At 57.2% G+C, this 22,702-nt stretch overlaps 1 protein-coding gene across 20 annotated transcripts in view; it reads left to right on the top strand.

Annotated features, from left to right (window-relative positions):
- The window catches only part of NCOR2 (nuclear receptor corepressor 2), a 212,240-nt gene that overhangs the window by 97,357 nt on the left and 92,181 nt on the right, over positions 1 to 22,702 (top strand). For all 20 annotated transcript variants that reach the window (XM_073881293.1, XM_025889569.2, XM_025889565.2 and 17 more), the window contains 3 exons: positions 5,738 to 5,790; positions 15,539 to 15,605; positions 21,818 to 21,990. In XM_073881293.1, the coding sequence (XP_073737394.1) occupies positions 5,738 to 5,790; positions 15,539 to 15,605; positions 21,818 to 21,990 (293 nt within the window). The remainder of the gene's footprint in view (positions 1 to 5,737; positions 5,791 to 15,538; positions 15,606 to 21,817; positions 21,991 to 22,702) is intronic.

The following is a 22,702-nucleotide window of genomic DNA, read 5'->3' as shown; positions in this document are numbered from 1 at the left end:
TTTTCTTTTCTTTTCTTTTCTTTTCTTTTCTTTTCTTTTCTTTTCTTTCTTTCTCTCTCTCTTTCTTTTTTTCTTTCTTTCTTTCTTCCTTTCTTTCTTTCTTTCTTTCTTTCTTTTTCTTTCTTTTTTTAAGTAGCTTTATTGAGATACAATTCACGTGCCATACAACGCACCCATTTAAATAAATGTGTACGGTTAAGTGCTTTTTAGTATATTCACGGATGTGCGCGACATCTGCACAATTAACTTTAGAACACTTCACCCTCTCGGAAAGAACTCCGTGTCCTTAACTATATGACCTCCTTCTCTTCCCATCCCTCGTCCCCCCTACTCCCACCACTCATTTACTCTCTGTCTGTGCGGACTCGCCCGCTGGGGAGTTTGTGTGAATGGACTCGCACACCGTGTGGCCTCTGGTGACCGGCTTCTTTCACTCAGCATAACGTCCTCAAGGTTCGTCCGCGTTGTAGCAGGTGTCCCGACTTCATTCCTCTTTAGGGCTGAATAATGTTCCATTGTGTGGGTAGATCACATCTGTTTACCCACTTAGGCATTGACAGACGTGAGGGCCGTCGTAAATAAAGTGGCCGTGGACGTGACCAGATGAATGTCTGCCTGGGCAGGTTTTCATTGCTCTTGGGCATACGCGTGGGACTGGAATTGGTGGGTCACGGTCACTCTACGGGTAGCCTCTTGAGGAATTGCCAGACTGTTTTCGCAAGCTGTGTACCCTTCCCATTCCCACCAGTAGGCTGCTGCTTGCCTCGGTTTCCCCTCTTGCCAACAGGGATGGCAGGACCAGAGGTGGTAGCCAACCATTTCCAGACCTGGTGGCTCTCCGTCTCCCCTCTCCTGACCTAATGAGTCCCAGGGGCCTCCTGAGTAGGGGGTGTGGGTGGAGGGTGCTGTGTCCAGATGCCTGTGGGATGCCCGGGGCCAGGCTGCCCTCCCACTGAGGTCTGAGAGCACCCATCCAGGTTCCTGAGGCCCAGCAGCCTCCCCCTGAGCTAAGTGCTCAGGGGGAGCAGGGTCAGCCTCCCTGTGAGTGGGGTGGGGCATCCGCTGGGCTCACAGTCCCAAGTGATTCTTTTCTGGGTCTCCCCAGGGTGAGGGAATTGTCCCCTGCTTGGGGGTCTCAGAGCAGAGACTCGCTCAAGGCTCGTGGCACAGGAGGCCGAGGTCTGGAGTGTCTGGTGGGATTTGTGGCTGTCACTGGAGCCTCTCGAAGTCGGTGGGTTCTTGGCTTGGTGGCCTTCAGTGGGGCTGTGGAGGGGACTCACAATGACAGGGCACCTGCTTCGTGTCTGGCTTCGTGGAGGGGTCACTGTCCATTTTCTAGAGAAGCTTGGAGAGGGCAGTGCCTTGTCTAGGGTCACACGGCAGGGGATGAGGCGGGGAGGTGTGCTGAGCTTGTGGGGTTGGGTCAGCCAGGGTCTGCCCTTGGTCTTGGTCACTAAAAGGCCCCAGTGGCCAGAGATGTCCTCCAAGGAGAGGCAGCTCAGAGGTGTACCCTGTGCACAGCCTCCTTCATGGAGGGCCTGGTGCTGCTGATCCTGCATCTCCAGTCCCTGGGCCACACCATCGGGGAATGCACTTCCCCCGTGGTCTCTGTCATCTGCAGCCAGGGAGCGCTTAGCCTAGGGAGAGGCTGCTGGGCCTCGGGGACAGAGATGGGTGCTCTCTGACCTCGCCGGGAGGACAGCCAGGGCCCAGGGGAAATTTGCATTGGAAAGCAGAATAGCATGGGCTGGGCTGTGTGTGCGCCTCCCCTCCATCCCCGGCCCCCACGGGGATCAGGGATCGGGGATCCGAGGCCTGGCCTGGAGGAGGGGCGCTGGAGGGAGGGTGTGGGCCGCTGCAGCCCCCACCCCCCTCTCCCCGCGGCTTTGAGTCATCGGTTTCCTTCCTGTTCAGAGGTGCTATTTTAAGAACGTGGTGTCACCAGAGGGTTGAGGGCCGGGGCTGACACTTCATTTCTTAGCAGCTCAGTCCACCTGGGGTTGCTGGCTGCTCTCGGCCACCCTCCCCGCTGGCTGAAGTCAGGCCCGGAGGGGACCCCCCTTCCTTCTCCCGGAGACTGGCTCTGCTTTCCTTGTCATTTCTGCTTTTCAGCTTTGCATTTGCAGCCTTGCACGTCCCCCGCTTTGCGCTCCCTGTCTGCCCTCCGGATTGTTCGGGCTGCGCCCCCATCTTTAAAGGAGGAGATGGATGCGCGGGGAGGGCGAGAAGCGAGGCCAGGGCCCCCAGCCAGGAGGGTGGGCCTTCCCACTGGTACCTTAGCCTTCCGCCTGTGGGAGGGAGCTTTCCTCTCGGGCGTTGTGTCCCCCTGACGGGGGCTGGAGCCTCTGAGGTCGGGAGGGGCAGAGGAAAGCCACTGTCGCTGTGAGTGAGGTCAAGGTCACCTCGGGGCTGCCATGTTGGGGCTTGTCTCCTGAGACACAGGGAGGCCTTGCCTGGCCACGTGCAGCAGCCCCTGCAGGTGGCCAGGAGGGGTGTTATAGGGAGACTCTCTCGGGCCCTGCCTTCCCCTCAGCAGTGTACCTGCCAAGGATGGGCCATGGCCCCTCTGACCTCCATCCCACCCGGGCCTTCCAGAGGGGCTGCCCTGGGGGCCTGTCACCATGGTAACCAACAGTCTGCCCGTTGCTCTGGGCCCAGATGCTTCCTTCCCTTCCCCAGGACTCAGTTTACCTCAAAGAGTGCTCACTGAGTGCCTCCTTGGGGGACAGCCCCTGTGGTTAGAGGCAGCGAGCCTCACAGTGTTCTCTGGGTTCTTCCGTGCCTCTTACTGGAGGGTCCACTGTTGATACCCGCTGAGAGGGCCAGGCTGCTCCGTCCCCACCTTACCTAGCAGGGCAGGTGGCCACAGGTGAAGGTGGGTTTGGCAAGTCACAGGCTGACTGCAACCACGCTCTCAGAAGCCCACCTCCCCTTTTCTGGTCATCCCATTATGTAGAGATAGTCCCTACTCCCTGTCCATCACTCACTCCTAGGGTCTCCATATGTGGTCCTTTAGGCCCTCCTGACCTCCCCAGGCCGTGGAGGCACTGCTGTTTGCCATCTTAAAACCAAAACAACACAAGTCAGTCACCAAGTCTGACATTTCCTGGGCTCCTCGAAAGCCCTGTGAGGGAGTTCCTACTTGCTCTATGCCCATTTTCCAAATGAGAAGCCCAGAGGGTGGCCCACACGTGTCCGAGGTCACACAGCCAGCGAGGGAGGCGCCATCTCTTAAATCGGGGCATCTGTTCATTCCTGGAATCCGAACCTTTGGGCCAAGCCCCCTCCCACCTGGCCTGTGTTTTATGGGCACGTGGAAACACGAAGGACCTAATGCAGAGTCACCCGGGGTTAAACACGCATGTTTAATGCTTTGGAATTTGGCCCGGGGAGTCTTTGTAGGGCCCCTTGCTGTCCTTAGGTGAGTGCTGTCGGCCTTCTGCAGTAATGCCTTGCCCCCCACTCAGCGGAGAAAGTCTGCAGGGAGTCTCATTGTGGGCTCTGTCGTGGCCCTCCTGCTCAAACCCAGAGTGGGGTTCAAACCTCCCTGCTTCCAGCTGAGCACCTTGAAAGGGCAGCCTGAGCCAGTGTGGGGAGAGATGGCCCATATCAGCCGTGGGGTGACATCTCTGTCCCTGGGGGGGATAGCTGAGCTTGGAGTCTGGAATTGGCCGAGCCCAGTGGTGAATTGTCATGGAGAGAATCTGAGGGACACCGGGAGAGAGGTGCCGTTGTCACCCACAAGGCTGCCTCCCATGCCTGCCTCATCCTTAGGCCGGTGGCTGCCCAGGGCAGTGGAGGCCCCTCCTCGAGGACCCCGCCGTGCCTACGGAGGGCAGGAGGCCTGCTGCTGGGGGCAGAGTGGGTTGGGCCCTGTGGCCTTGCTGCTCGTGGGTGGTCCCCGCTGGCTGGGATTATCAGGATGTTTGTGGGTGTCAGGAGGTGTATCCAGCCCCACGCCCAGGGAGAAGTACTAGGGCGGAGACTTGTGTGCCCTTTTCATTTCGCTCTGGGGCCCTGTCCCGAGGCTGTACCTGTCGTGTGTGACCCCTCACATTCTGTACCTGGTTCTCCTGCCCCAGTCATCCATGGCTGCCCTGGGAGGCTCCTGCTGCGTGTGTGGGGGGGGGGGGGGGGGCAAGGCAAGGGGGAGGATCTCACACACACACGCACACACACACACGCACACGCGCGCGCGCGCACGCCCAGAGAGGGCGCAGGCAGGGACAGAGAGCGGACCTCTGCCTCCAGGGCCAAAGTTGAGACAGGAATTCTAGTTGTAGCTCATCTCCTGCCAGCGGTGGGCACGTATTTTAACCTCTCAGGGACTTGATTTTCTCCTCCATGAAATGGGAATGATAATCGTATCAGCCACTGCTCCGTAACCAGCCCCAAATTTCGTGGCTTGAAATAAGCGCCGTTTCCTGTTTCCCATGAGTGTAGAAGCCAGCTGAGCATTTCTGTTGATCCTGTGCCCAGCTGGGTGGTCGGCTGGTCGTCCCCGCTCAGCCTTGGCCGGGATGGCGCTCCTGTACTCCGGTGTCCGCTTGGCCTTCAGCACGCCAGGCCAGGCGAACAAGAGACGAGGCAGAATTGCAGACGTGCATTTTCAAGCCTCTGCTTTCATTAAGTTTGTAGGCGTCTTGTTGGCCAAAGCCAGGGCATGGCTGGCTACGGGAGGCAGAAAAAATTGGGGTCGTTAGTGCATCATTGCGTCCTGATGGGGACAGTAAAGACACGGACACTCTGGGGCATTTCCGTCCGCCAGGCGCTGGGCTGAGCGCTCTGTGTGCACTACCTCATTTGATCTTCACAACAACTCTGAGTTTAACCCCGTCTACAGATGAGCCCCTGGGGCCGAGGTGGTTTATGTGACTCACTGAGACACACGTGGCTGGAGAGTGGCAGAGCCTGGGCGGGAGGTGCATGGCGGCCGGCTGCAGCCGCTGCCCTTCTCCTCACACACTGGCTGCCGAATGTAGGCCCGGGGGTCCTCCTGGCGGCTCTGTGCGATTCCTGCTGCCCACCAGCCCTTTTATGCCTCTTCTTCCTTCTGGTGGGGGACATTTAGTTTGCTTCTGATGTATCACTGTTAGGAGCCGTGCCGTCTGGGCAGGGCGGTGTCCTCTCTTGGTGGGACACGGTGCCCGAACATTCTCGGGCAGCTGCAGGAGGGCCAGGGGCCATAGGGCATACGTGACTTCATTCCTTGACAGGTGTTTTGTCGCTGCTCGCATGTGCACCCAGCTATGGGTCCCCTGCTGTCGTGAGCCTTCCCATCCCCCCGTCACCCTCACAGACTCGTGGCAGCTTTGGGCCCTTTCCTTCTGCCAGGCAGTGAGGGCTGCGTGGCGTCTCACGGTGGTTTGGACGTCGAGAAGTTGAGCATCTCTCCATGTTGAGACCACTGCTGCACTCAGACACCATGGACGCTCAGGCCTGCCCTGCCTGGTGCCCTGCACAGGAGCCGTGGTCACTTAGTGTGTGGGGGGGTGGTGGTCAGGGCACCCACAGCTGTGCCCAGAGGGTTACAGCCCGTTCCTGGCTGGGGCTGCAGGCTGGGTCCCCGTGTTCTGTTTCATGCCTGCCGGCGGCCGCTTCCCGGCCTAGCGCACCGCTCCCTGGAGCCAGGGCCTGGGGCGCTGGGGCGCTGGGGCGCTGGGGCTGAGGTTGCCCGGGACTGCAGAGCGGCCTCCAGGCCTGGCTCTGAAGTGCTTTCCTCTCTCTTCCTCTGCAGCCATTGTACAACCAGCCCTCCGACACCAGGCAGTATCATGAGAACATCAAAATGTGAGTACTTGTGGGCAGCTGTGCAGACGTGTGGCCTGGAGGGACAGGCTGTCCGTCCTCAGAGATCTGGGCTGGGATGTGGGTTCTCAGTTCCCAAAAGGGCTCCCAGGCAGGGCCAGGTGCCAGAGGAAGGGGAAGGAGGGGGAGTTGGGGCAAGAATTCTGGGCCAGGTAAGGCTGAGGTTGGGGTCAGAGTAGGCCTGGGGCACGGAGGGGTGGAGGAGCAGTCCCATGAAGCACTGGGACACAGACCTTCAGCTGGGGAGGGCGGGCGAGGACACGCATGCCCAGCCCTGGAGACACTGAGGTGGAGGGCTGCGAAGCCTCATCCCACTGGAGCAGGCAGAAGCTGTTTGGGTGGAAAGCGAGCTCAAGGTGATGGGGGGTGCCCCTGGGACAGGTGGGGCCTGTGGTTTGGGCTCTGATGTAAGCGTACTTGGGAGGGTCCCACACTCCACTCAGGGGGGTCCCTCTGTGGCATAGCCCAGTGTGGAGCAGCTGTGAGCACTAATCCAGACCAGGAGGCTTTGGGAATGGCTGGTACGGTATAGCCCAATGGTGGGGTCTTTTCCCAGATGGTTGCTAGGAGTGAAGAAATACCAATTCAGTGCCACGTGTAGTTGGTGTGGGCTGAGCTGGCATAATGGGGCAAGAGGATTGCCCTGGAGGCTGGTGGCTCCATGCCTTCGAGCTGGGAGAGAAGCGCTAGAGATGTGGCTGCCTGAAGAGCGTTGGCTTTGGGGGAGGGGGGAAGGATGCATTAATGGGAGCATAGTCTTCTTGGCTGAGGAGGGGATAGTACCTCATGTTGTTATCCAGGAATACAAAAGGTAAAGGGAGCTACAGACCTTGCCCCGAGAGGAACATGTGGCTGTGGGCACTGGGTGGTGTTAGGTTATAGGCAGACCCTTTGGGATGTGTTTGAACTGTTCAAGGTACATCATTAGGAGAGGGTGCAGGCATTTTTGTGTGACCTCAGAGAGCAAAACTTAGCTTGTCTAGTGGGCAGTCCAGCCTGGTCTGATTGCCCAAGCTTCCCTGGGGTGGATTCACAGGGTGTACATTGCAGAGGTGAGCTCTCCATCCCTGGAGGCATGCAGACTTCCCAGTAGCTTTTAAATACCTACTGGTGTTGGTCTAGTTGACAGGCGAAGTCTTTTCTTTTGTAGTTTCTGGACTTGCATGACTGGCCCAGCTCTGGTGACCAAAACAGCCACCCCCTTGCAGCTCCCAGTGACTGACAGAGCAACCTAGAAAAGCTCTTGTTGCCGGTGAGGTCCTTGGCCCATTTAGGCTCAGGAGCACCTGCTGAGGATGCCTTACCTGCACTGCTGGCGAGTCACTCCCTGCCCACGGCTGGCAGGGGCTGCAGAGTGGCCTGTGTGTTGGGGGAGGGGTGCACTGGGATAGTGCTAGGATTCCGTGTCTGCTGTGGCCTATGCTCTTGTGTGGCCTTGTGGGTGTGTCCACTGCCCAGGCACCAAATCCTCCTTGACTCAACATGGTTAATGTTCCAGTCAGGCCGCCTCAGTCCCTTCTGAGCTTTCTGGGACCTGCCTTCCCCGGGGCCACGGCTAGAAGTGAGGGAGCAAGCCCCAGATAAGGGTGGGTGAAGGCAAGGGGGGCTTCTTAGGGCCGCAACAGCTGGTTTGGGGCTTGGTGGTAGGGTGTTTTCATCTGAGCTGGGCTGCCGGAAGCACTCATTCATTTCTTCATTCGTTTGCTCAGCACACGTATACTGAACACCTAATATGTGCCAGCGCCTCTTCTAGGACCTGGGGATTCAGCTGTGAGCAAACCAAAGGCCCATGCTTTCATCAGGCTCTGTCTAGCAGTGGAGACAGGAAGTGCGTTAAATAAACAAGATGATGAAAAGCACTGTGCTCACACAGCTATCTTAAGCTCTCTGTGCTTTGATATACCTAGTCGTGTTTTCCCTTTTGGTATAACAATTTCTGTAGTAATGTCATTGTACTGAAATCTCACACGAGTTGTTCACTAAAAAATGAGTAATACTTGAAGCTGAATAATGTGGGTGATTTTCTTTTATAAAAACAGCCGTAAAATCCAAACAAGAAAGGAAAAAGATATCCATACGAATAATATCAGCAGTTAAGACGCTGCTATGTTTCTGTTTACGTTGAATAAAGCCATAAACTTATTGAAACCAGTGCACCCCCGTCTTCATCAGAGAATGGCTCTGGTCTCCTAGAGTACATTCTGGCTAAGTAGGTGACTGCCTGGTGAAATGTGTTCCAAAACCAAACCACAGATGGACACGTTTAAGTTTAAAACGTAGAGATGAATAATTTTAAGATATCTTACATAAGTGGTGAATTTTGTTAGAAAAATGTATCTGTAAGCAGATTATTTGAACTGATCTATCCTTAGAATTTTGATTTTGTTCCTAGTTTTCCATGAAAATCCTAATGACCTCTGTGTTGTTAATTTCAGTGAGATCATCCGTAAATTAGTGCATTCACTTTAAAGAACGCGATGCAGGGGCGCCTGGGTGGCTCAGTCGCTTAAGCGTCCGACTCTTGATTTCAGCTCAAGTTGTGATCTCAGGGTCATGAGATCGAGCCCCAAGTCAGGCCCCGTGCTGGGCGTGGAGCTTGCTTGAGATTCTCTCTCTTTCTCTCCCCCTCTCAGCTTGCACTCTCTCTCTTTCTCTCTCTCTCTCAAAAAAAAAAAAAAAAAAAAAGAATGCTATGCAGATGGTAGGTGGTGGGTACTTTGGGGAAGAAAAGGACGGTGGCTTTAGCCAGGGGATCCGGGCCGGACCTGACAGCAGGGGGGACCCTTGGGGGCCGAGCGGCAGCTGGCGTGTGGGCCTCCCTGGCAAGGGGAATAGGCAGTGCAAAAGCCCTGGGGCCGGACTGACCTGGCGAGATCCTAGAGAAGGCCAGCATGGCCCGCGGGGTAGGTGAGGGAGAGAAGGTGCCAGGCAGATCACCCAGGGCTGATGAGGAGTTGGGGTCATGTTATTTATGTGTGAGGGGAGGCCAGTGATGAGGTTTATGTCGAGAAGTGATGTGTTGAGTTTTTGCTTTCAAAGCTCACTCTGGCGGCTGCAGAGAGAAAGGACTGGGGGTCAGGAGACCTTGGTGGAGGTAGCCATAGCCATCCAGGCAAGCAGTGGCAGGCCCGGGTGCTGTGGGAGCGGCCAGGGCTGTGGTGCGGAGGGTCAGGGGCAGGGAAGTCCCTTGGCTGCAAAGGTCGGGGGCGTGGGCAACTGTGGGGGCCGTGAAATGCGAGTGATGCTGGTGATGAGGGGCCACTTGAGGGCCATCAGCATCTGGCCCTGTGGCTCGCCACTTAACGCTCAGTGCCTTGGTTTCCATCTGTGAGGGTTGCCGAGGATTCCGCGAGTTACTATCCCTGCCGTGCCGAGCTCAGTGTCCGGCATGTGGGAAGCCTTCTGTGATTTTTCTTTTTCTTACTATTTTATCTGTGTATTCCTGTCCTTTGTTTATCCACCAAATATTTATTGAGCGCTCACTGTGTGCTAGGCTCTGTTCTGGGCCCTGGGGACACAGGAGTGGATGGGACCTGATGTTCTGTGATCTGGTGACAGCTTGAGAAGGACAATGAGAGATCCGGCTGGGTGGGGGCGGGGCACCCTCCCACCAGGGTGCCCCCCCATCCCTGCAGCCCATTCTGTCCCCCTCCCTCCTGCTGCTGTCATTGGGCCAGGTGGGAGGTTATCCCCTCCCCAAGGACCTTGCCCTGTCACTTTAATTTCCCCGTGTGCGCACGCTGGGGCTGCACAGTTAAAGTTAATTTCACGCTTGACTTCCTGCTGCGCTGGCAATTTCAGACGTGTCGAAGTCACCTGTACCCACCTCTGCTGCTCTCCCTCCACCACCTGCGTCCTGGGGAGGTGTGGGGGCGGCTGCCCGGGCTCTGCAGGGCGCTTGCCGCGGGATCTCAGCGCCAGGTCCCAGGCTCTGAGAAGCAAGGGAAGGGGCCAGGGCCACCCCAGTGGGACTAAGTGGGCACTCCGTGGAGGGACCTGCCAGGAGAGCTCTCCAGGGAATTCAGCGCCTTCGAGAAGCCCCCCCTGCCATTCCCTGAATGGCTCTGGGGTTGGTGCCCAGGGACGGTTCCTGCTCCTGTGTGCTCTGCCGTGGCCAAGCCATTCCCTGTACGCCCTCCTCTGGGGTTACAACCCAGGCACTGGCCTTGTTCCTCTTATCTTCCCAGGGCCTGGAAGCCTGCTGGTTCCTGGGGTTCTCGCCGTTCCCCGCTTGTCTTGTCTTGATGTCCGATTTCTTCCCTCCTACTGCCTCACTTGGGGGTTGGCTGACTGGAGCCGTCAGCCCTGGAGCTGTGCAGGTGGAAAGGGCACCTGGGACCCCCAGGTTGCTATGACAGGTTTTTGTGGTCTTGCTCTGGAGGTTCAGAGACGTTAAGTAACTTTGCTAGGGTCATCCAGCCAAACTCCTAGGCCAACCGGATCTGCACACCCACCCTGTTACCTGTCCTGGGTCTCCAGTCGGGGCTCTGCCCCTTGCTAGCCTGGTGGCCTTGGGCAAGTCATTTTGCTTGCCAGTAAGCAGGTTTCAGACCGTCAGCTACCCTGTCAGACAGGCTCTTCTCAAGGTGTTCAGAGCCCCGCTCAGGCAGGCTCCCTCCATCTTAATCTTCCCCAGCAATTGGGGGCCTGGCTCTCCCTGAACGCCCCTCCTCACCCCCTCTAAATCCACCATCACCCTCACGCCCCTAGAACTCAGTGCTCTCATTTCCCTCTGCCCGCCCTATTGCTCTGCTTCTCCTAAGCCTCAGCTTAAACCTCTCTTCTTCCAGGAAGCCTCCCCTGATTGCCCCAAGTTTTTCAGCTTTAGAACCCTGTAGGTCCCAGAGCCTGGCCAGACTCTCCTCGGACCTCCACAGAGTTTCCAACCCCTTATCGCTCCCGCCTCGTTTTCGTGTCCCCTCCCGGGTCCGGCACCAGGTGATGAGGCCTCTGTTTCCCCACAGGTTGTGCTTTTATAGACTCTGACTTCTCCAGGGGATGATAGATGTCCTTTGTACCCCTATAAATGCCTCTCCTGGCAAACCCATCATGTTGCTGGCTTGTCAGCCCTTCTAGAGCGCTCTTATTAGAGACTGTGTTCCCTATTTTTGCCAGAAAAAAAATCACAGCAGAAAAGATTTGTCTGCCGTAAGCTATTTGCATCTCCAATACCAAAACATTCCTTGGGACAAAATAAACACTCCAAAAATGTTTGCCAGAAGAATGTGGAACAAGTGGACCCCCTAAGCCAGATGTCTAGGGGATTGTGACCAGATGCATGCCTGCGGGGCCGAGAATGAAAGGTGGAGTGGGGAGGGCTGGTGGGAGGTAGTAGGGAGTGGTGGGGCCTCTGGCGAACGGTGAGCTTATCGTCCTTTAAAGGGATGGTCCAGCCTCAGCCCCCAGGCTGTGGCCATGAGGGGCTGTGCCAGACTGCCTGATCTTTTAAAAGAGGCTTTAAGTTCAGCTTTTTGTGCAACACTTCTGGTTTTCGACACTGGCAGGGACTTGAGATTTTTTAGAAAGCACGGCAGTCCAAACACAACGCTCTCACGGGCCGGCCCCGCCGAGTGGACTGTGCCCATTTGCAACCTGCCGACTCGACATTTGTCCTCTTTGGCAGTCCGTGGCTGCCTCTGGGTGCCAGGCACGGTGCTTGCTTTGGAAGGAAAGTCAGATCTGCCGGGCAGAACTCCTGCCCTGCAGGAGCTGCGGTGGGAAGAGGTGGCTGCAGGAGTCACCTCTGCCCCCACGCCGTGGCTGTCCCAGGGCGCGCGGGAAAACACTGGCCTCGGCGATGTCCGCTGCCTCGGGCCACCGGGTCAGGTTACCCCAAACCGAGTGGCGGCAAACCACAGCGGCTGAGCCTCTCGCAGCTCTGGAGGCCAGCAGTCGGGAATGAAGGGGTTCTGGGGCCCTGGTCTCTCCGGGGGAGGAGCCTTCCATGCCTTTTCCAGCTTCTGCTGTTTGCTGGCTTCCTGGGCGTCCCTTGGCTTATAGACACTCCCCCGTCTCCTGTCTCTGTCTTCTCGTGTCCTCCTGCCTCTCTGTGTGTCCACCTCCAAGTCCGCACTTCACCTTTTTATAAGGACGCCACCCTCATGACTGCATACTGACTCGATGACCTCTGTAAAGACCTGGTTTCGAAATCGGGCTGTGTTCTGAGGTACGGGGGGTTGGGACTCCCAGCATCGAGGGGGGAGACACATTTCAATGCGTAACATACACCACGCCCCCTGCAAGCTCAGAAGTAAACTATTTGTTCTCACTATGGTTTCAGCATAGATGATGACCCTGTTTTGGTTTTTTAAATTTGTTGAAAGGTAGCTAGATTTAGGGGTCCTTGGGTGGCTCAGTCAGTTAAGCGTCTGACTCTTGATTTCCGCTCAGGTCATGGTCTCAGGGTCACGAGATCGAGCCCTGTGTCAGCCTCCACGCTCAGTGAGGAGTCTGCTTGAGATTCTCTCTCTCCTTCTGCCTCTCCCTCTGCTCATGTGCTCTCTCTTTCTCTCCAAATAAATAAAATCTTTTTTGTTTTTAAAGCTGGATTTACAGAAGAGTGGCCAAGACAGTAGAGAGAATTTCCTATATACCCTCCACCCGGCGTCCCCCAGTATGAACATCTTACGGAAGTGAGGCTACTCTCATCAGGACTGAGAAAGTGACAGTGGGACAGTGCTCTGGTGCCAACCCAGAGACTTTTTTTCCCGGCTTTTCCACTCGTGTCTGTTTTCTGGTCCGGGATCTGATTGCAGGTCCTCATTTTGCACTTTGTCCTTGTGTCTCCTTGGGCTCCAAGTGACAGTTTCTCCATCTTCCCTTGATTCTCCTGACCCTTTTGAGGAGTTGTGGTGAGGGATTTGGTAGAATGTCCCTTGATACGGGTTTGCCTGGTGCTTTCTCATGAAGGGGCCAGGCGTGGGTTTGAGGGAAGAACCCCACAGAGGTGAGCAGCTGCCCTTCCCATCGGGGCCCGTCAGGCGCACGTCTGTCTCGCCCTCCTGCGTTTGGTGCTTTCAGGGCAAGTCAGGGCTCCAGCCTGCACCTCCTGCCGAGGCAATGCCACAGAATGGGTGGACACAGGTCACAAATGACGGGTGACTATTTGGGGGAAGAGACTTCGACGCTATGCAGATGTCCTGTTTTCCCTCAAAGTGTGGCCAAGTCTTGTGCTGTTCCCGCATGGATCTTCTGCAGCGGTTCAGGCTGAGAAGTCCTAGCGGTGCTTTTCCGTCTCTTGCCTCGCTCATATGCTTATTAATCAGAATTCTGTTAGGAACGTTTGCTCCTTCTTCCTTATTTATTTATTCAGTCATTTATTTATATCTGTGTGGACTCGTGGATATTTATTTTGTTCTTTGGGTTACAGTCTGGTGCTGGTGTTCCTGTGGTCAGAATCGGTGCTCAGATCCTCCCGGCTTCGGCAGGCCGAAGCTCAGGCTGGGACTTGTGTCCCTTTGGTCTTTTAATTTTTTTTTTCTTCTTTTTAGCCCTTGTTTCCTTGAAGATGCTCTGGGCTGTCCTTGTGTATTCCCGCCCCAGCTCTGGAGTCAGCCACCCCTCCAGAGGGAAATGGCTCTCTTGTTGTTGGAGAATCATGTGAGGAACCAAGACCTCGGAGCTCCCGGGCTCACTGCCCAGGGCTGTCCTTGCTTCTCAGCCTTCCCAGCTCTGTCCGTCTTTTTCAAAGCCCAGACCCTTCCCTCGGCCCAAACCAAGGCCTCGTACAGCTGGCCCTGCCAGCCTCACTCCTCCCTCCTGCCCGCTCCCCCTCTCCCCAGTGCTCTCCAGCCACATGGGCTTTCTGTCTGTCCTTCAAGGACTCGGGGGTTTGTTCCTACCTTGGGGCCTTTGTACTTGCAGTCCTCTGCCTGGAGTTCCTTTCCCTCCGCTTCTTTCCACTGCTGATCCGGATCTTGCCTGGGGCCCTCTCTCAGAGACTTTTCTGCACCGCTGCATCTAAAATAGCTACACCCTCCCCCGCCTGGTTACTACCCCACCACCATTTAAATTTCTGAATCCAGGATTATCTGGGATTATCTTGTTTACTGTCTGTGTGACCCCTCTAAGCATCACCTCCGCGAGGGCTGGGGACTCTGCCATGCTCAAGGCCGTGTCCCCAGTGCCTAGAAGAGTGCCTGCACATAGTAGGTGCCCAGTAAACATCCGTTGAATGGCCGAGGACGTGAAAACATGATGTTATTGTGTGCATTTTTCAGATGAGGATGTTGAGGCTGGGAGGCCCTCTGAAGTTGCTGAAACACCTCATCATGGAACTAAGTGTTCTCATCTCAGCCTGTGTGACTGAGGACCCCAGTGCTCACCCTGTTGGGGACCGGCAGGGAGGTCGATGTCAGTGGGGAGGCCCCGGCTAATGCGAGGCCAGAATGACCCTGGGAAGCAGGGATTTCCCGCCGCGCCCCCCACCCCCAGATCCTCCTGGAAGTGGCGTGGTGTTTCCCTGTTGGGAGGCAGAGAGTGGACAGGGCTCTGAACCCTGCTGGGGTCCATGGGGGTTTCCGGAGAGGGGATGCTGCCCACACTTGCACTGTGGCCTTTCCCTCCTAATTAAGAGGGGCTGTGCAGGCTTGTTAGAGTCCTTGGACTTGAGAGCAGGTAGTGAGGATGCCACCTTCCTGCTGGAGATCACTGGAGGTCGGGGGACGCTTGTTCGGCCGGGGACAGAGGCGTGGTGGCAGACCTTGAGGACAGCTGGCCCTGGCCGTAGGGCCCTCTGAGGTGGTGGTGTCTGTCTGCAGGGGCCTGGAGGCCGAGAGTGACTCTCCATGGGGTGCCCATGTCGGATTGTTTCCAGCCCCTTTAGCCCCCATGAGGCGTGTGTTGGGGGAACTTTGCCTGTCCATTAGGGCCTGGGGACTCCCACCACGTTGGTCCTTTTCCTGAGGTTGGGGTCCTGGGTGGCTCCTGGAACCTCCTGGAGGCTGGATGGGGTACGGTTTGTAAGCTTTTTGTGGGGTTTGGACACTACTGAGAATATGAGGAAGCCGGGGCACCCCTCCCCAGAGAAGCTGGTGCCGCTGCACGCCTGGATTGGGGTGAGCAAGTTTGGGGTCTCCCCAGGCTCCCAGGGCCTGCCTGACCACCCCCCAGGTCCACCCAGGTGTTGGCTGTAGCACTCACTTGTGTGGGGAGGCCGTGGGGAGGGTCTGAGGGAAAGGAGGCCTCCTGAGGGGTCGCCTTGCTGGCCACTGCCTACCTGTGCTGCCCTACTTAGGTGACCTCCGCCTGCCACAGGTCGAGGGTACCTGGAGGCCAGAGTGTGCTGCTCGGTTGGAGCTGGCCGGGGTGCACCTGTCTCTGGGTGGCCATAGCTCTCGGGGTCTTGGTCTCTCTGGCCCACGTTTCTGGTCTAAAAGCTTGTGTGTGTTTCGCTGTGGCTAGTTTTCCAGAAGGGATCCTGAGTGTGTGGCAGGGGATGCAGCTCAAGGGGAGGGCAGGAAGCACCGACACCCTTATCCCCCCAGGAACCCCTCTTTTGCACACCATGCTCAGTCTAAATGTGGGTTGGGGTGCCTCTTTGGGGGAGAGGAAGAACACACATTGGCAGTTCACGGCTCCCTCTGGGGGGCTGTGGGCGTCTCTCAGCTCCCCGAGATCCAGTAAAGGGGCAAACTTAGGGCTTGCTCTCAGGAAACAGCTCAGTGAAGGACAGACTGTCTGAAACCCTGTAGTACTGACCTGCCCCATGTGCTGTTTTCTTCCCGCCTAGAAACCAGGCGATGCGGAAGAAGTTAATCTTGTACTTCAAGAGGAGGAACCACGCTCGGAAACAATGGGTAAGCTATCACTGGAATCTCCCCGCTTGCTCCCCTGGGCCAGGCTTCCTGGAGAGTCCAGGCAGTCCGGGCCACCTCAGGCCGTGCCCACGGGACCTCCCGGCCTGCAGCTGTCTCTGCTGTGCGTCCAGGCTGTGGAGAAAGGCCAGGGACGGCGGGGGAAACAGGAAGGGATGGCAGGTGCTTTGGTGAGGCTGGGGCTTGGGGCTCAGCTGCCCACGGAGGTCCGGGGCCTGGAATTCTGCCGCTCCTTTGCCAGCCTGGAAAAGAAGAAAGCAGTACGTTGGCCCGGAAGATGGGTTGCGTGTCGGAGGACCCGTGGGCTTTGCAGGCAGGAAGAGAGAGGTCTGTTGGAAGAGGTGCAGGGCTTGGGGGTGAGCCGTGTGCTGGCGGCAGGACTGCGGGGAGCTCCCTTAGAGACGAGGTTCTCCCGCACCCAGAGGCAGCGAGGCCCCCTCGCTTGCTGCAGTGGGCAGCGGCTGCATCACGAGTCACGGGTGCGACTCCTGTGCCAGGCCACACGCTCTGGCTTCTCATCTGGGAAGCGGGCCCAAGGCGGAGAGTGTGAGGGAACACGTGCAGCTGTGGTTCAGGGTGGCTTTTACATCACTGATTCACGGGGTGGTGGGGGGCGGGGGGGCGGGCGGTTAGGGCCCAGCCAGGGAGGGGACGTCACTCGTTAGTACTCTTTGCACTGTGAGGGAAGATCTTTCTCCGATGAGCTTAAACAGTACAGGAATTTGTGGCTAAAAAGGTCCTTTGGTGGAGTTCAGGAGTGGTTTGATCCCGTTTTCCCTTCATTTCTATGCAGTTTTTTTCCGACTCTGCATGTTAGCACGTTGCCAGACAGGTTTCTCTGTGGGACCTGAATTCCTGCTGCAGATCTGAGTCTTCTAGAGCCAGAGAGAGCGCTGAGCTGTCCTTTCTCAGACCATCTCACCAGAGCTCTGATTGGATCATTTGAGGGCATGGTCCCTCTGAACCCACCCTGCTCTGGCCCCAGGCCTCAGCTGGGTCCCGGAAGAGAGGAGACACTTCTGGCACAGATGCTGGGCAGCTGGGAAGCTGGCAGGTGGCACTCGGACCCCAGAGGTTCATGGGGGTGAGAAGTGGTGGGCTTCTCACCTTTCCTTTCTTAGGTTCCTCAGACCCCTAGATTGACTGGGTGGTGACCAGAGGTGGAGTGGATGGGGCTCTTGAAAGTGGGCGTCCCATCTTATTCATTGAGTTAAATATACCGCCGGATCTGCTGTGAGCCTGCTACGCTGGCTGAGCAGAGGAGACACAGTGAGAAGTGCTGTGTGGAGGGGACACCCTGCATGTCCTGGGTGGTAACCTCGGTACAGAGGTGGGAATGACCAAGAAGGACCAGCTGTGTGGAAATCTGGAGTACCAGGCAGAGGGCACAGCAAATGCAAAGGCCCTGCGGTTGGAACCAGCTTGGGTGGGACAGGGTAGAATGTAGCAGGCAAGTCTGGAGTACTGTGCCTGAGCTGGGGGTTGCGGTTGATGTGAATGGCATGGGAGCCAGATCACCTAGACACACTTGACTCCAACCAGGGTGGAGCATTCAGACTTCATTGTAAACGCAGTGGGACTCTTAATTTGTTCTTTTAAGTGTATTCTTAATAAACAGTGTGAAGTCTATTATGAGAATCTTCAAACAGGAAATTTGACAGAATACAGTGAACACCTATATTCCCACTGTGTAGAATCGGCCAGTGCGAACACGTCTTTGTTGCATGTGTGCGCATGTGCAAGTATGAATGTTGTTGTCGTCCAACTGGTAGGAAGTAGGTGCAGGCACCTGGACCCTTGTCCCCAAAGCCTCTGCACCCATGTCCTGAGAGGGTAGGAAGTTCTGTCATCACCACACCGAAGCATGAACAGCCATTCCCTGTGGTCTTCGGCCTCGGCCACGTTCATGTTCCCCGTTGCCCGGTCTGGGGATTGGGTTCATTCTGGGCAGGAGGAAGAAACTCTGAAGTCCATTTTAGAAGGATCCATGTAATTGCTTGGGGGTCCCTTAAGGGGGTGGAGCGGAAAGTGGGCTTATTTAAAGTAGAGCAACTGGAGACTAATAAGAAATTTGGGGTGTCTCTGAGGCTAGGCTGAGCCCATCTTAAGAGAGACCCCAAAGCTGTAGTAGGAGGGCATTTGGAATGATCTTGTTGTTCTTCTGTAATGAACCCAAAGCCCCCGATACGTTGTTTTCAGCAAGGATTGGGAGGGGTCTTGGTCCAGATGGCCCCCCCAGACCTCAGATCTTTATGCCCTGCCCCCACTGTGAGCCAGCTCCCCTCAGACTGGGCAGCCCCACTTCTTAGAGGTTCCGGGGACCGCAAGTGAGCTGTCCGCAATGCCTGCACTCCCGCCTTGCCCAGAGAGCCAAGGCTTTGCCCCCGGAGGGACACCCACATGAACCCCCCAGCCCGCCCTGCCCTTCCCTGGGAAGCTGAGCTCAGCCCCCTGGGAGGCCAGACTTGGGGGTGTGGGTGGGGGTGGTACGGCTGTGCTGTGAACACAGGGGTTCAGGTTCGACCCACCCACCATGGCCTGCTGGGTGTGATCTGGGGAGCGCTGTCTCGCCCGGAGCCTCACTTTTCCTCCTCTTTGAAATGGGGTGGGCTGCAGTGGGTTTGGAGGCACATGATTGCTGTGGGAGGGGTTGAGGGCGGTGCCTGGTGAAGGGGGTTTGTGTGACAGCGATGGCCTTGTGGGATGGGGCAGCCAGGAGGTATGCCCAGCGTGGCGGGTGGGTGCCCCTGTTTCTTGAGGCTGCTGTAAGTGATCACAAGCCAGGCTGCTGAAGCCAACAGAAATGTATTCTCTGATGGCTCCAGAGGCCAGGAGTTCAAAGTCAAGGTGTGGGCAAAACTGTGCTCCCATCAGGCTCTAGGGTGGATCTCTTCTGCCTCTCCCAGCCCCTGGGGGCCCCAGGCATCCCTGGGCCGTGGCTGTGTCCCTCTCTGGTCTCAGCCTCTGTGTCCACAGGACCATCTCCCTGTCTCTTCTCTCACGTGGACACCTGACTACATGGTTCAGAGCTCACCCTAATCCAGGACGACCTCATCTCAAGGTGTTTTGTCAAATAAAGTCAAATAATCTGCAGATTCTGGGGGTCACCCTTCAGCCCACCACAGTGGGCACTGGCTTATTTTCGGCATAGTGTGCCTATCCGCTTTCCTTGGCTTGTCCCCACCCACCTTGTCATTTGCATGCTTTTAGAGCCAGCTGAAGATTTGCTCACCCCTCTTCCATCCCCCGCACCTCCGAGTTTCCCTGTTTTCCGCATCGGGGCTTTTCCCAGGCCCGCCCCAGCATCCATGACTTGCTTCTGCAACCTGAACGCTGGGTAGGCCGGGGGCGGGGAGAGTTGCAGCCTGTCACCCTCCTCATGAACACGAGGCGGGGGAGGCTGGGAGCCCTGGCGCTCAGGACAGCCCATGCGGAGAGCTTTCTGCAGGTTCTGTGAGCCGTGTCTGGCTGAGCCTGCAGGGTGCCTGTGGGAGTCATGCCCTCCCTGCGGGTCGAGAGGTGAGCTCTGGAGCTCTGGCTCCAGCTGCCCTTCTCCAACACTAGCCTCCTTCCCCCCTTCCCTTGACCTGAGACTGCCTTCCCCAGTGTTCAGGGAGCCCCATCTCCCCTTGCCTCCCTGAGTGCAGAGCTGCATCATGCCACTCCCAGCAGGGCAGGAGGGCTTCAAAGCTTGGCGCTGCTGGGCATCTGGGGGCAAATCATTTAACGTCTGCCCTCCGTTTCCTTCTCTGTTTGGTGAGGGTATTACCACCCACCTTGTTGGGTCACTGAGTGAGAGGCTGCACATGGTGTGCTCAGGGTGACGCCGGGCATACAGTGGGCACTCAAAACTGTCAGCTGCAGGCTGGCCCTGTGGTCCCTGGGGAATGGAAGGAGAACAACCATGTGCATCTGATTTCAAAATGGATCACAAAGTTACAGTAATAACAGCGTGGTGGTGGCGTAAGGACCGACATGGAGACCCGTGGGACAGAATGGAGGAGCCTGGAATAAGCCCTCACACCTGTGGCCAGGTGATCTTTCACAAGAGGCCGAATCCGAATCCACTCAGTGAGAAAGGCTGGTCTCCTGGGCAAATGGTGCTGGGACGGCGGGTATCCACACGGCAGAGTGCAGCTGGACCCCCACCTCCCGGAACTGACGCAAACACCAACTCCAAGTCCACTGAAGGCCTAAATGCAAGAACTGAAACCATAACATTCCTAGGGAGACACACAGCGCTGATGCTTCATGACCTTGGGTTTGGCAGTGGACTCTTGGGAATGGCGCCGAAAACACCAGCAGCAAGGGGCAAGCAGGTGCATTGGACGTCGTCAGAGTCCCTGTCGGCTCCCACCGGGGGATCCTGGCCCCTGCTCCCGCACTAAGCGATGCCAGGCAGGGGGCTGACCTGCCTGGGCTCTGAGTCCCACCTGGACGACAGGGATGGTGGTCGTGGCCCGTGCGGGGTTTGGGTGAGTCTGCCCGCAGGAAGGACTCTGCTCTGTGCCCGGCGCGTGACTCAGGACCGTTCAGCTGGTGTCGGGGCTGGTGGTGGGGCTGGCGAGGGTGAGCTCTGGTTGCGGGCAAGCAAGAGGTGGGGGGCGACATGTCCTCATAAGACATGCGGACGGTGGTCGCAAGGGCACGGTGGCCCTGCTCCTCGTCCTCTGCAGAGATTTGCTCCCGACACCCCACACACAGGCTTAACTCTGCCCCAGTGTCTCGAGGGTGAGCGTGTGTGTGAACGTGAGGGGGAGATTTGCTTCTTTCCCTGATCAGTGGGTCCACCTCATGGAAACCCCGCTAAGCAGTCGTGCTCCTTGGGGAGGGCTGTCGCCTCCTGCAGTGTGTTCCCCAGGCACCCAGTGCAGTGGACACAGGCCCTGCGTGTCTTCTCTAGTAACTTCATTATTTTCCTCTGCTGGTTTGGTGAACTTTTCTCCCCATCCTCCCATCTGACACATTTTCTCACTCTTGTCCAGCAGACTACAGCCTCTCCGGCAGGAGCTGTGAGGGTGGGACGGGTCCCATGCTGTGATAGTGACAGGCTGGATGTCCTCTGCCCCAGTCCTCATGCCCAGTAGTGAGGGGCTGTCCTCACCACAGAGCCACGAACGAATGGTGTGGCGGTTGTCTGCTGCTGGAGCCATGTCCTGATCCCTGGCAGGGTCTTGGAGCAGCCCACATACATGTAGGACCCCTGGGAGCGGGGGGTCAGGTTCTGCTCCCTGTCAAAGCTGGCCCGGCCTCCCCTTGGGGACTGCTGCCCTGCTGTGTTTGTTGAAGACCAAGGTCACAGGTTGCCTTAGTCAGGCTGAAATGCAGGATGGGGTGGAGCGTCTGATCACGAGGACGAGAGAGGGGTTTTCTGATTGTGCTGAAGCATCAAGAGGGCGTTCAGGCGAGACTCCCAGACCGTGCCATCTGTCCAGCACAGCTGTTAGAGACGGGGAGATTGGGGTCTTACGGGCGGCTTATTGCTCCCCACCTGCTCAAGGTCCAGGTCACCTTGGAGATACGGAAGCCAGGCAGCTATGTTCCTGGCTGGGTGGGGGACAAACAGTGGGTGACACTGTGGTTAGACTTGAGAGGGACTTCCTTGTCCAGGAGAGGTGATAGAGGCTCCTTCCTGGGAGCTGCTCGGGACTTCACCTAGACTCCCTGGGCCTGGGAACGTGGCTGAGCTTGAGGCCAGAATGAGGAACTTTTCAGAAAGAGGATGCTTTCTAGGGGGCCGCCCCAAACCTGACAGACGCCCCAGAGCCTCACTGTCTAACATAATTTCCTTCCATGATGAAAATGGTCTTTGTGTGTGCTGTCCACTCTGCATGATCACCCTTCCCACTTGCAGCTGTGGAGCACAAGAAATGTGTCTGGGGGGACCAGGGTCTGAATTTTAAATGTTACTTAATGTGATTTGAACTTGGTTACATGTGGCTGGTGGCTGGGGGCTGTTGCATTGGATGAGACGTTTCTAGAAGGAGGCCAGGCTGGTGGCCCAACTCCTAGGGAAGGAGGCGGCTGGGCCCTTAGGGAATTCCGCCTGTGGGTTTTCTTGGGGCCCAGGTCTCCGTGTGGCCGTGTGTGCATCCGTGCAGAGTGGGCTGGGAGCGCAGAGTTGGGGGGCAGGGGCCTGCGTCCAGATGGAGGATGAACTGCTAATCGGTGCTCCCCGTGCTGTGCTCCCCCAGGAACAGAAGTTCTGCCAACGCTATGACCAGCTCATGGAGGCCTGGGAGAAGAAGGTGGAACGCATCGAGAACAACCCCCGGCGGCGGGCCAAGGAGAGCAAGGTGCGCGAGTACTACGAGAAGCAGTTTCCTGAGATCCGCAAGCAGCGCGAGCTGCAGGAGCGCATGCAGAGGTGAGCCGGGGTCTGGGGCCTGAATTCCTCCCTTCCTTGCTGCCTTCTTCCTCTCACTCCACCCAACACTTCTGTTCCTCCACGATGCCTCGAGGACCCGGGTCAGCAGAAGGGCCGTGGCTGGTGTGAAACGGAAAGCCCAGCAGGGTCTCCTACTGGCGACCGGGGGCCGCATGAGGTCCTTGGATTAATCACTCACAGCCTGCTTGGCCTTGGTGCTTATTTGAAAACTTCAGTATGTGTCGGTGGAGCAAGCTGTCCTTCCTGCATGCCACGGGCTGCCACCTTCCAGCTTCGTTCATTTACGTGGCCTGCATGGCCCCTGGAGGTAGCTGAGCTTGAGATCCTGGGTGTGGGTCGGAAGCAAGAGGACCGCCTGCTGGCTTGGGAGCCGGCTCAGGACGCTGGTCTCACGTGGCGGTCACGAGGACTGTGTGAGGTCCTGTGTAGGAGTGCCTGGGGCACAGTTGGGGCTTGGTGACGCATAGCCGTGGTTGTGTTGTTACGCGGATAGGGTGATGGGCAGTGAGCAGTGATGATGGAGCTTCCGTGCGTTCCTGGACACTCACAGTCCGCACCTCACTGAATGCCCCCCTCCCAGCCCTGGGAGCTGGGGGCCACGCTATCCCCCTGTTACAAGGGGAGGAAACTGAGGCACAGGTCCTGGAGAGGTGGGGCTGGGATTTCAACCGGGATCTGTGGGGCGGGGCTT

This window comes from Callorhinus ursinus, unplaced genomic scaffold (assembly GCF_003265705.2).
Source record: "Callorhinus ursinus isolate GAN/ISIS: 27379988/994484 unplaced genomic scaffold, GSC_fseal_2.0 scaffold41, whole genome shotgun sequence".
Classification (NCBI taxonomy): domain Eukaryota; kingdom Metazoa; phylum Chordata; class Mammalia; order Carnivora; family Otariidae; genus Callorhinus; species Callorhinus ursinus.
The sequence above is the reverse complement of the archived record's forward strand: the minus strand, read 5'-3'. Positions and strand labels throughout refer to the sequence as shown.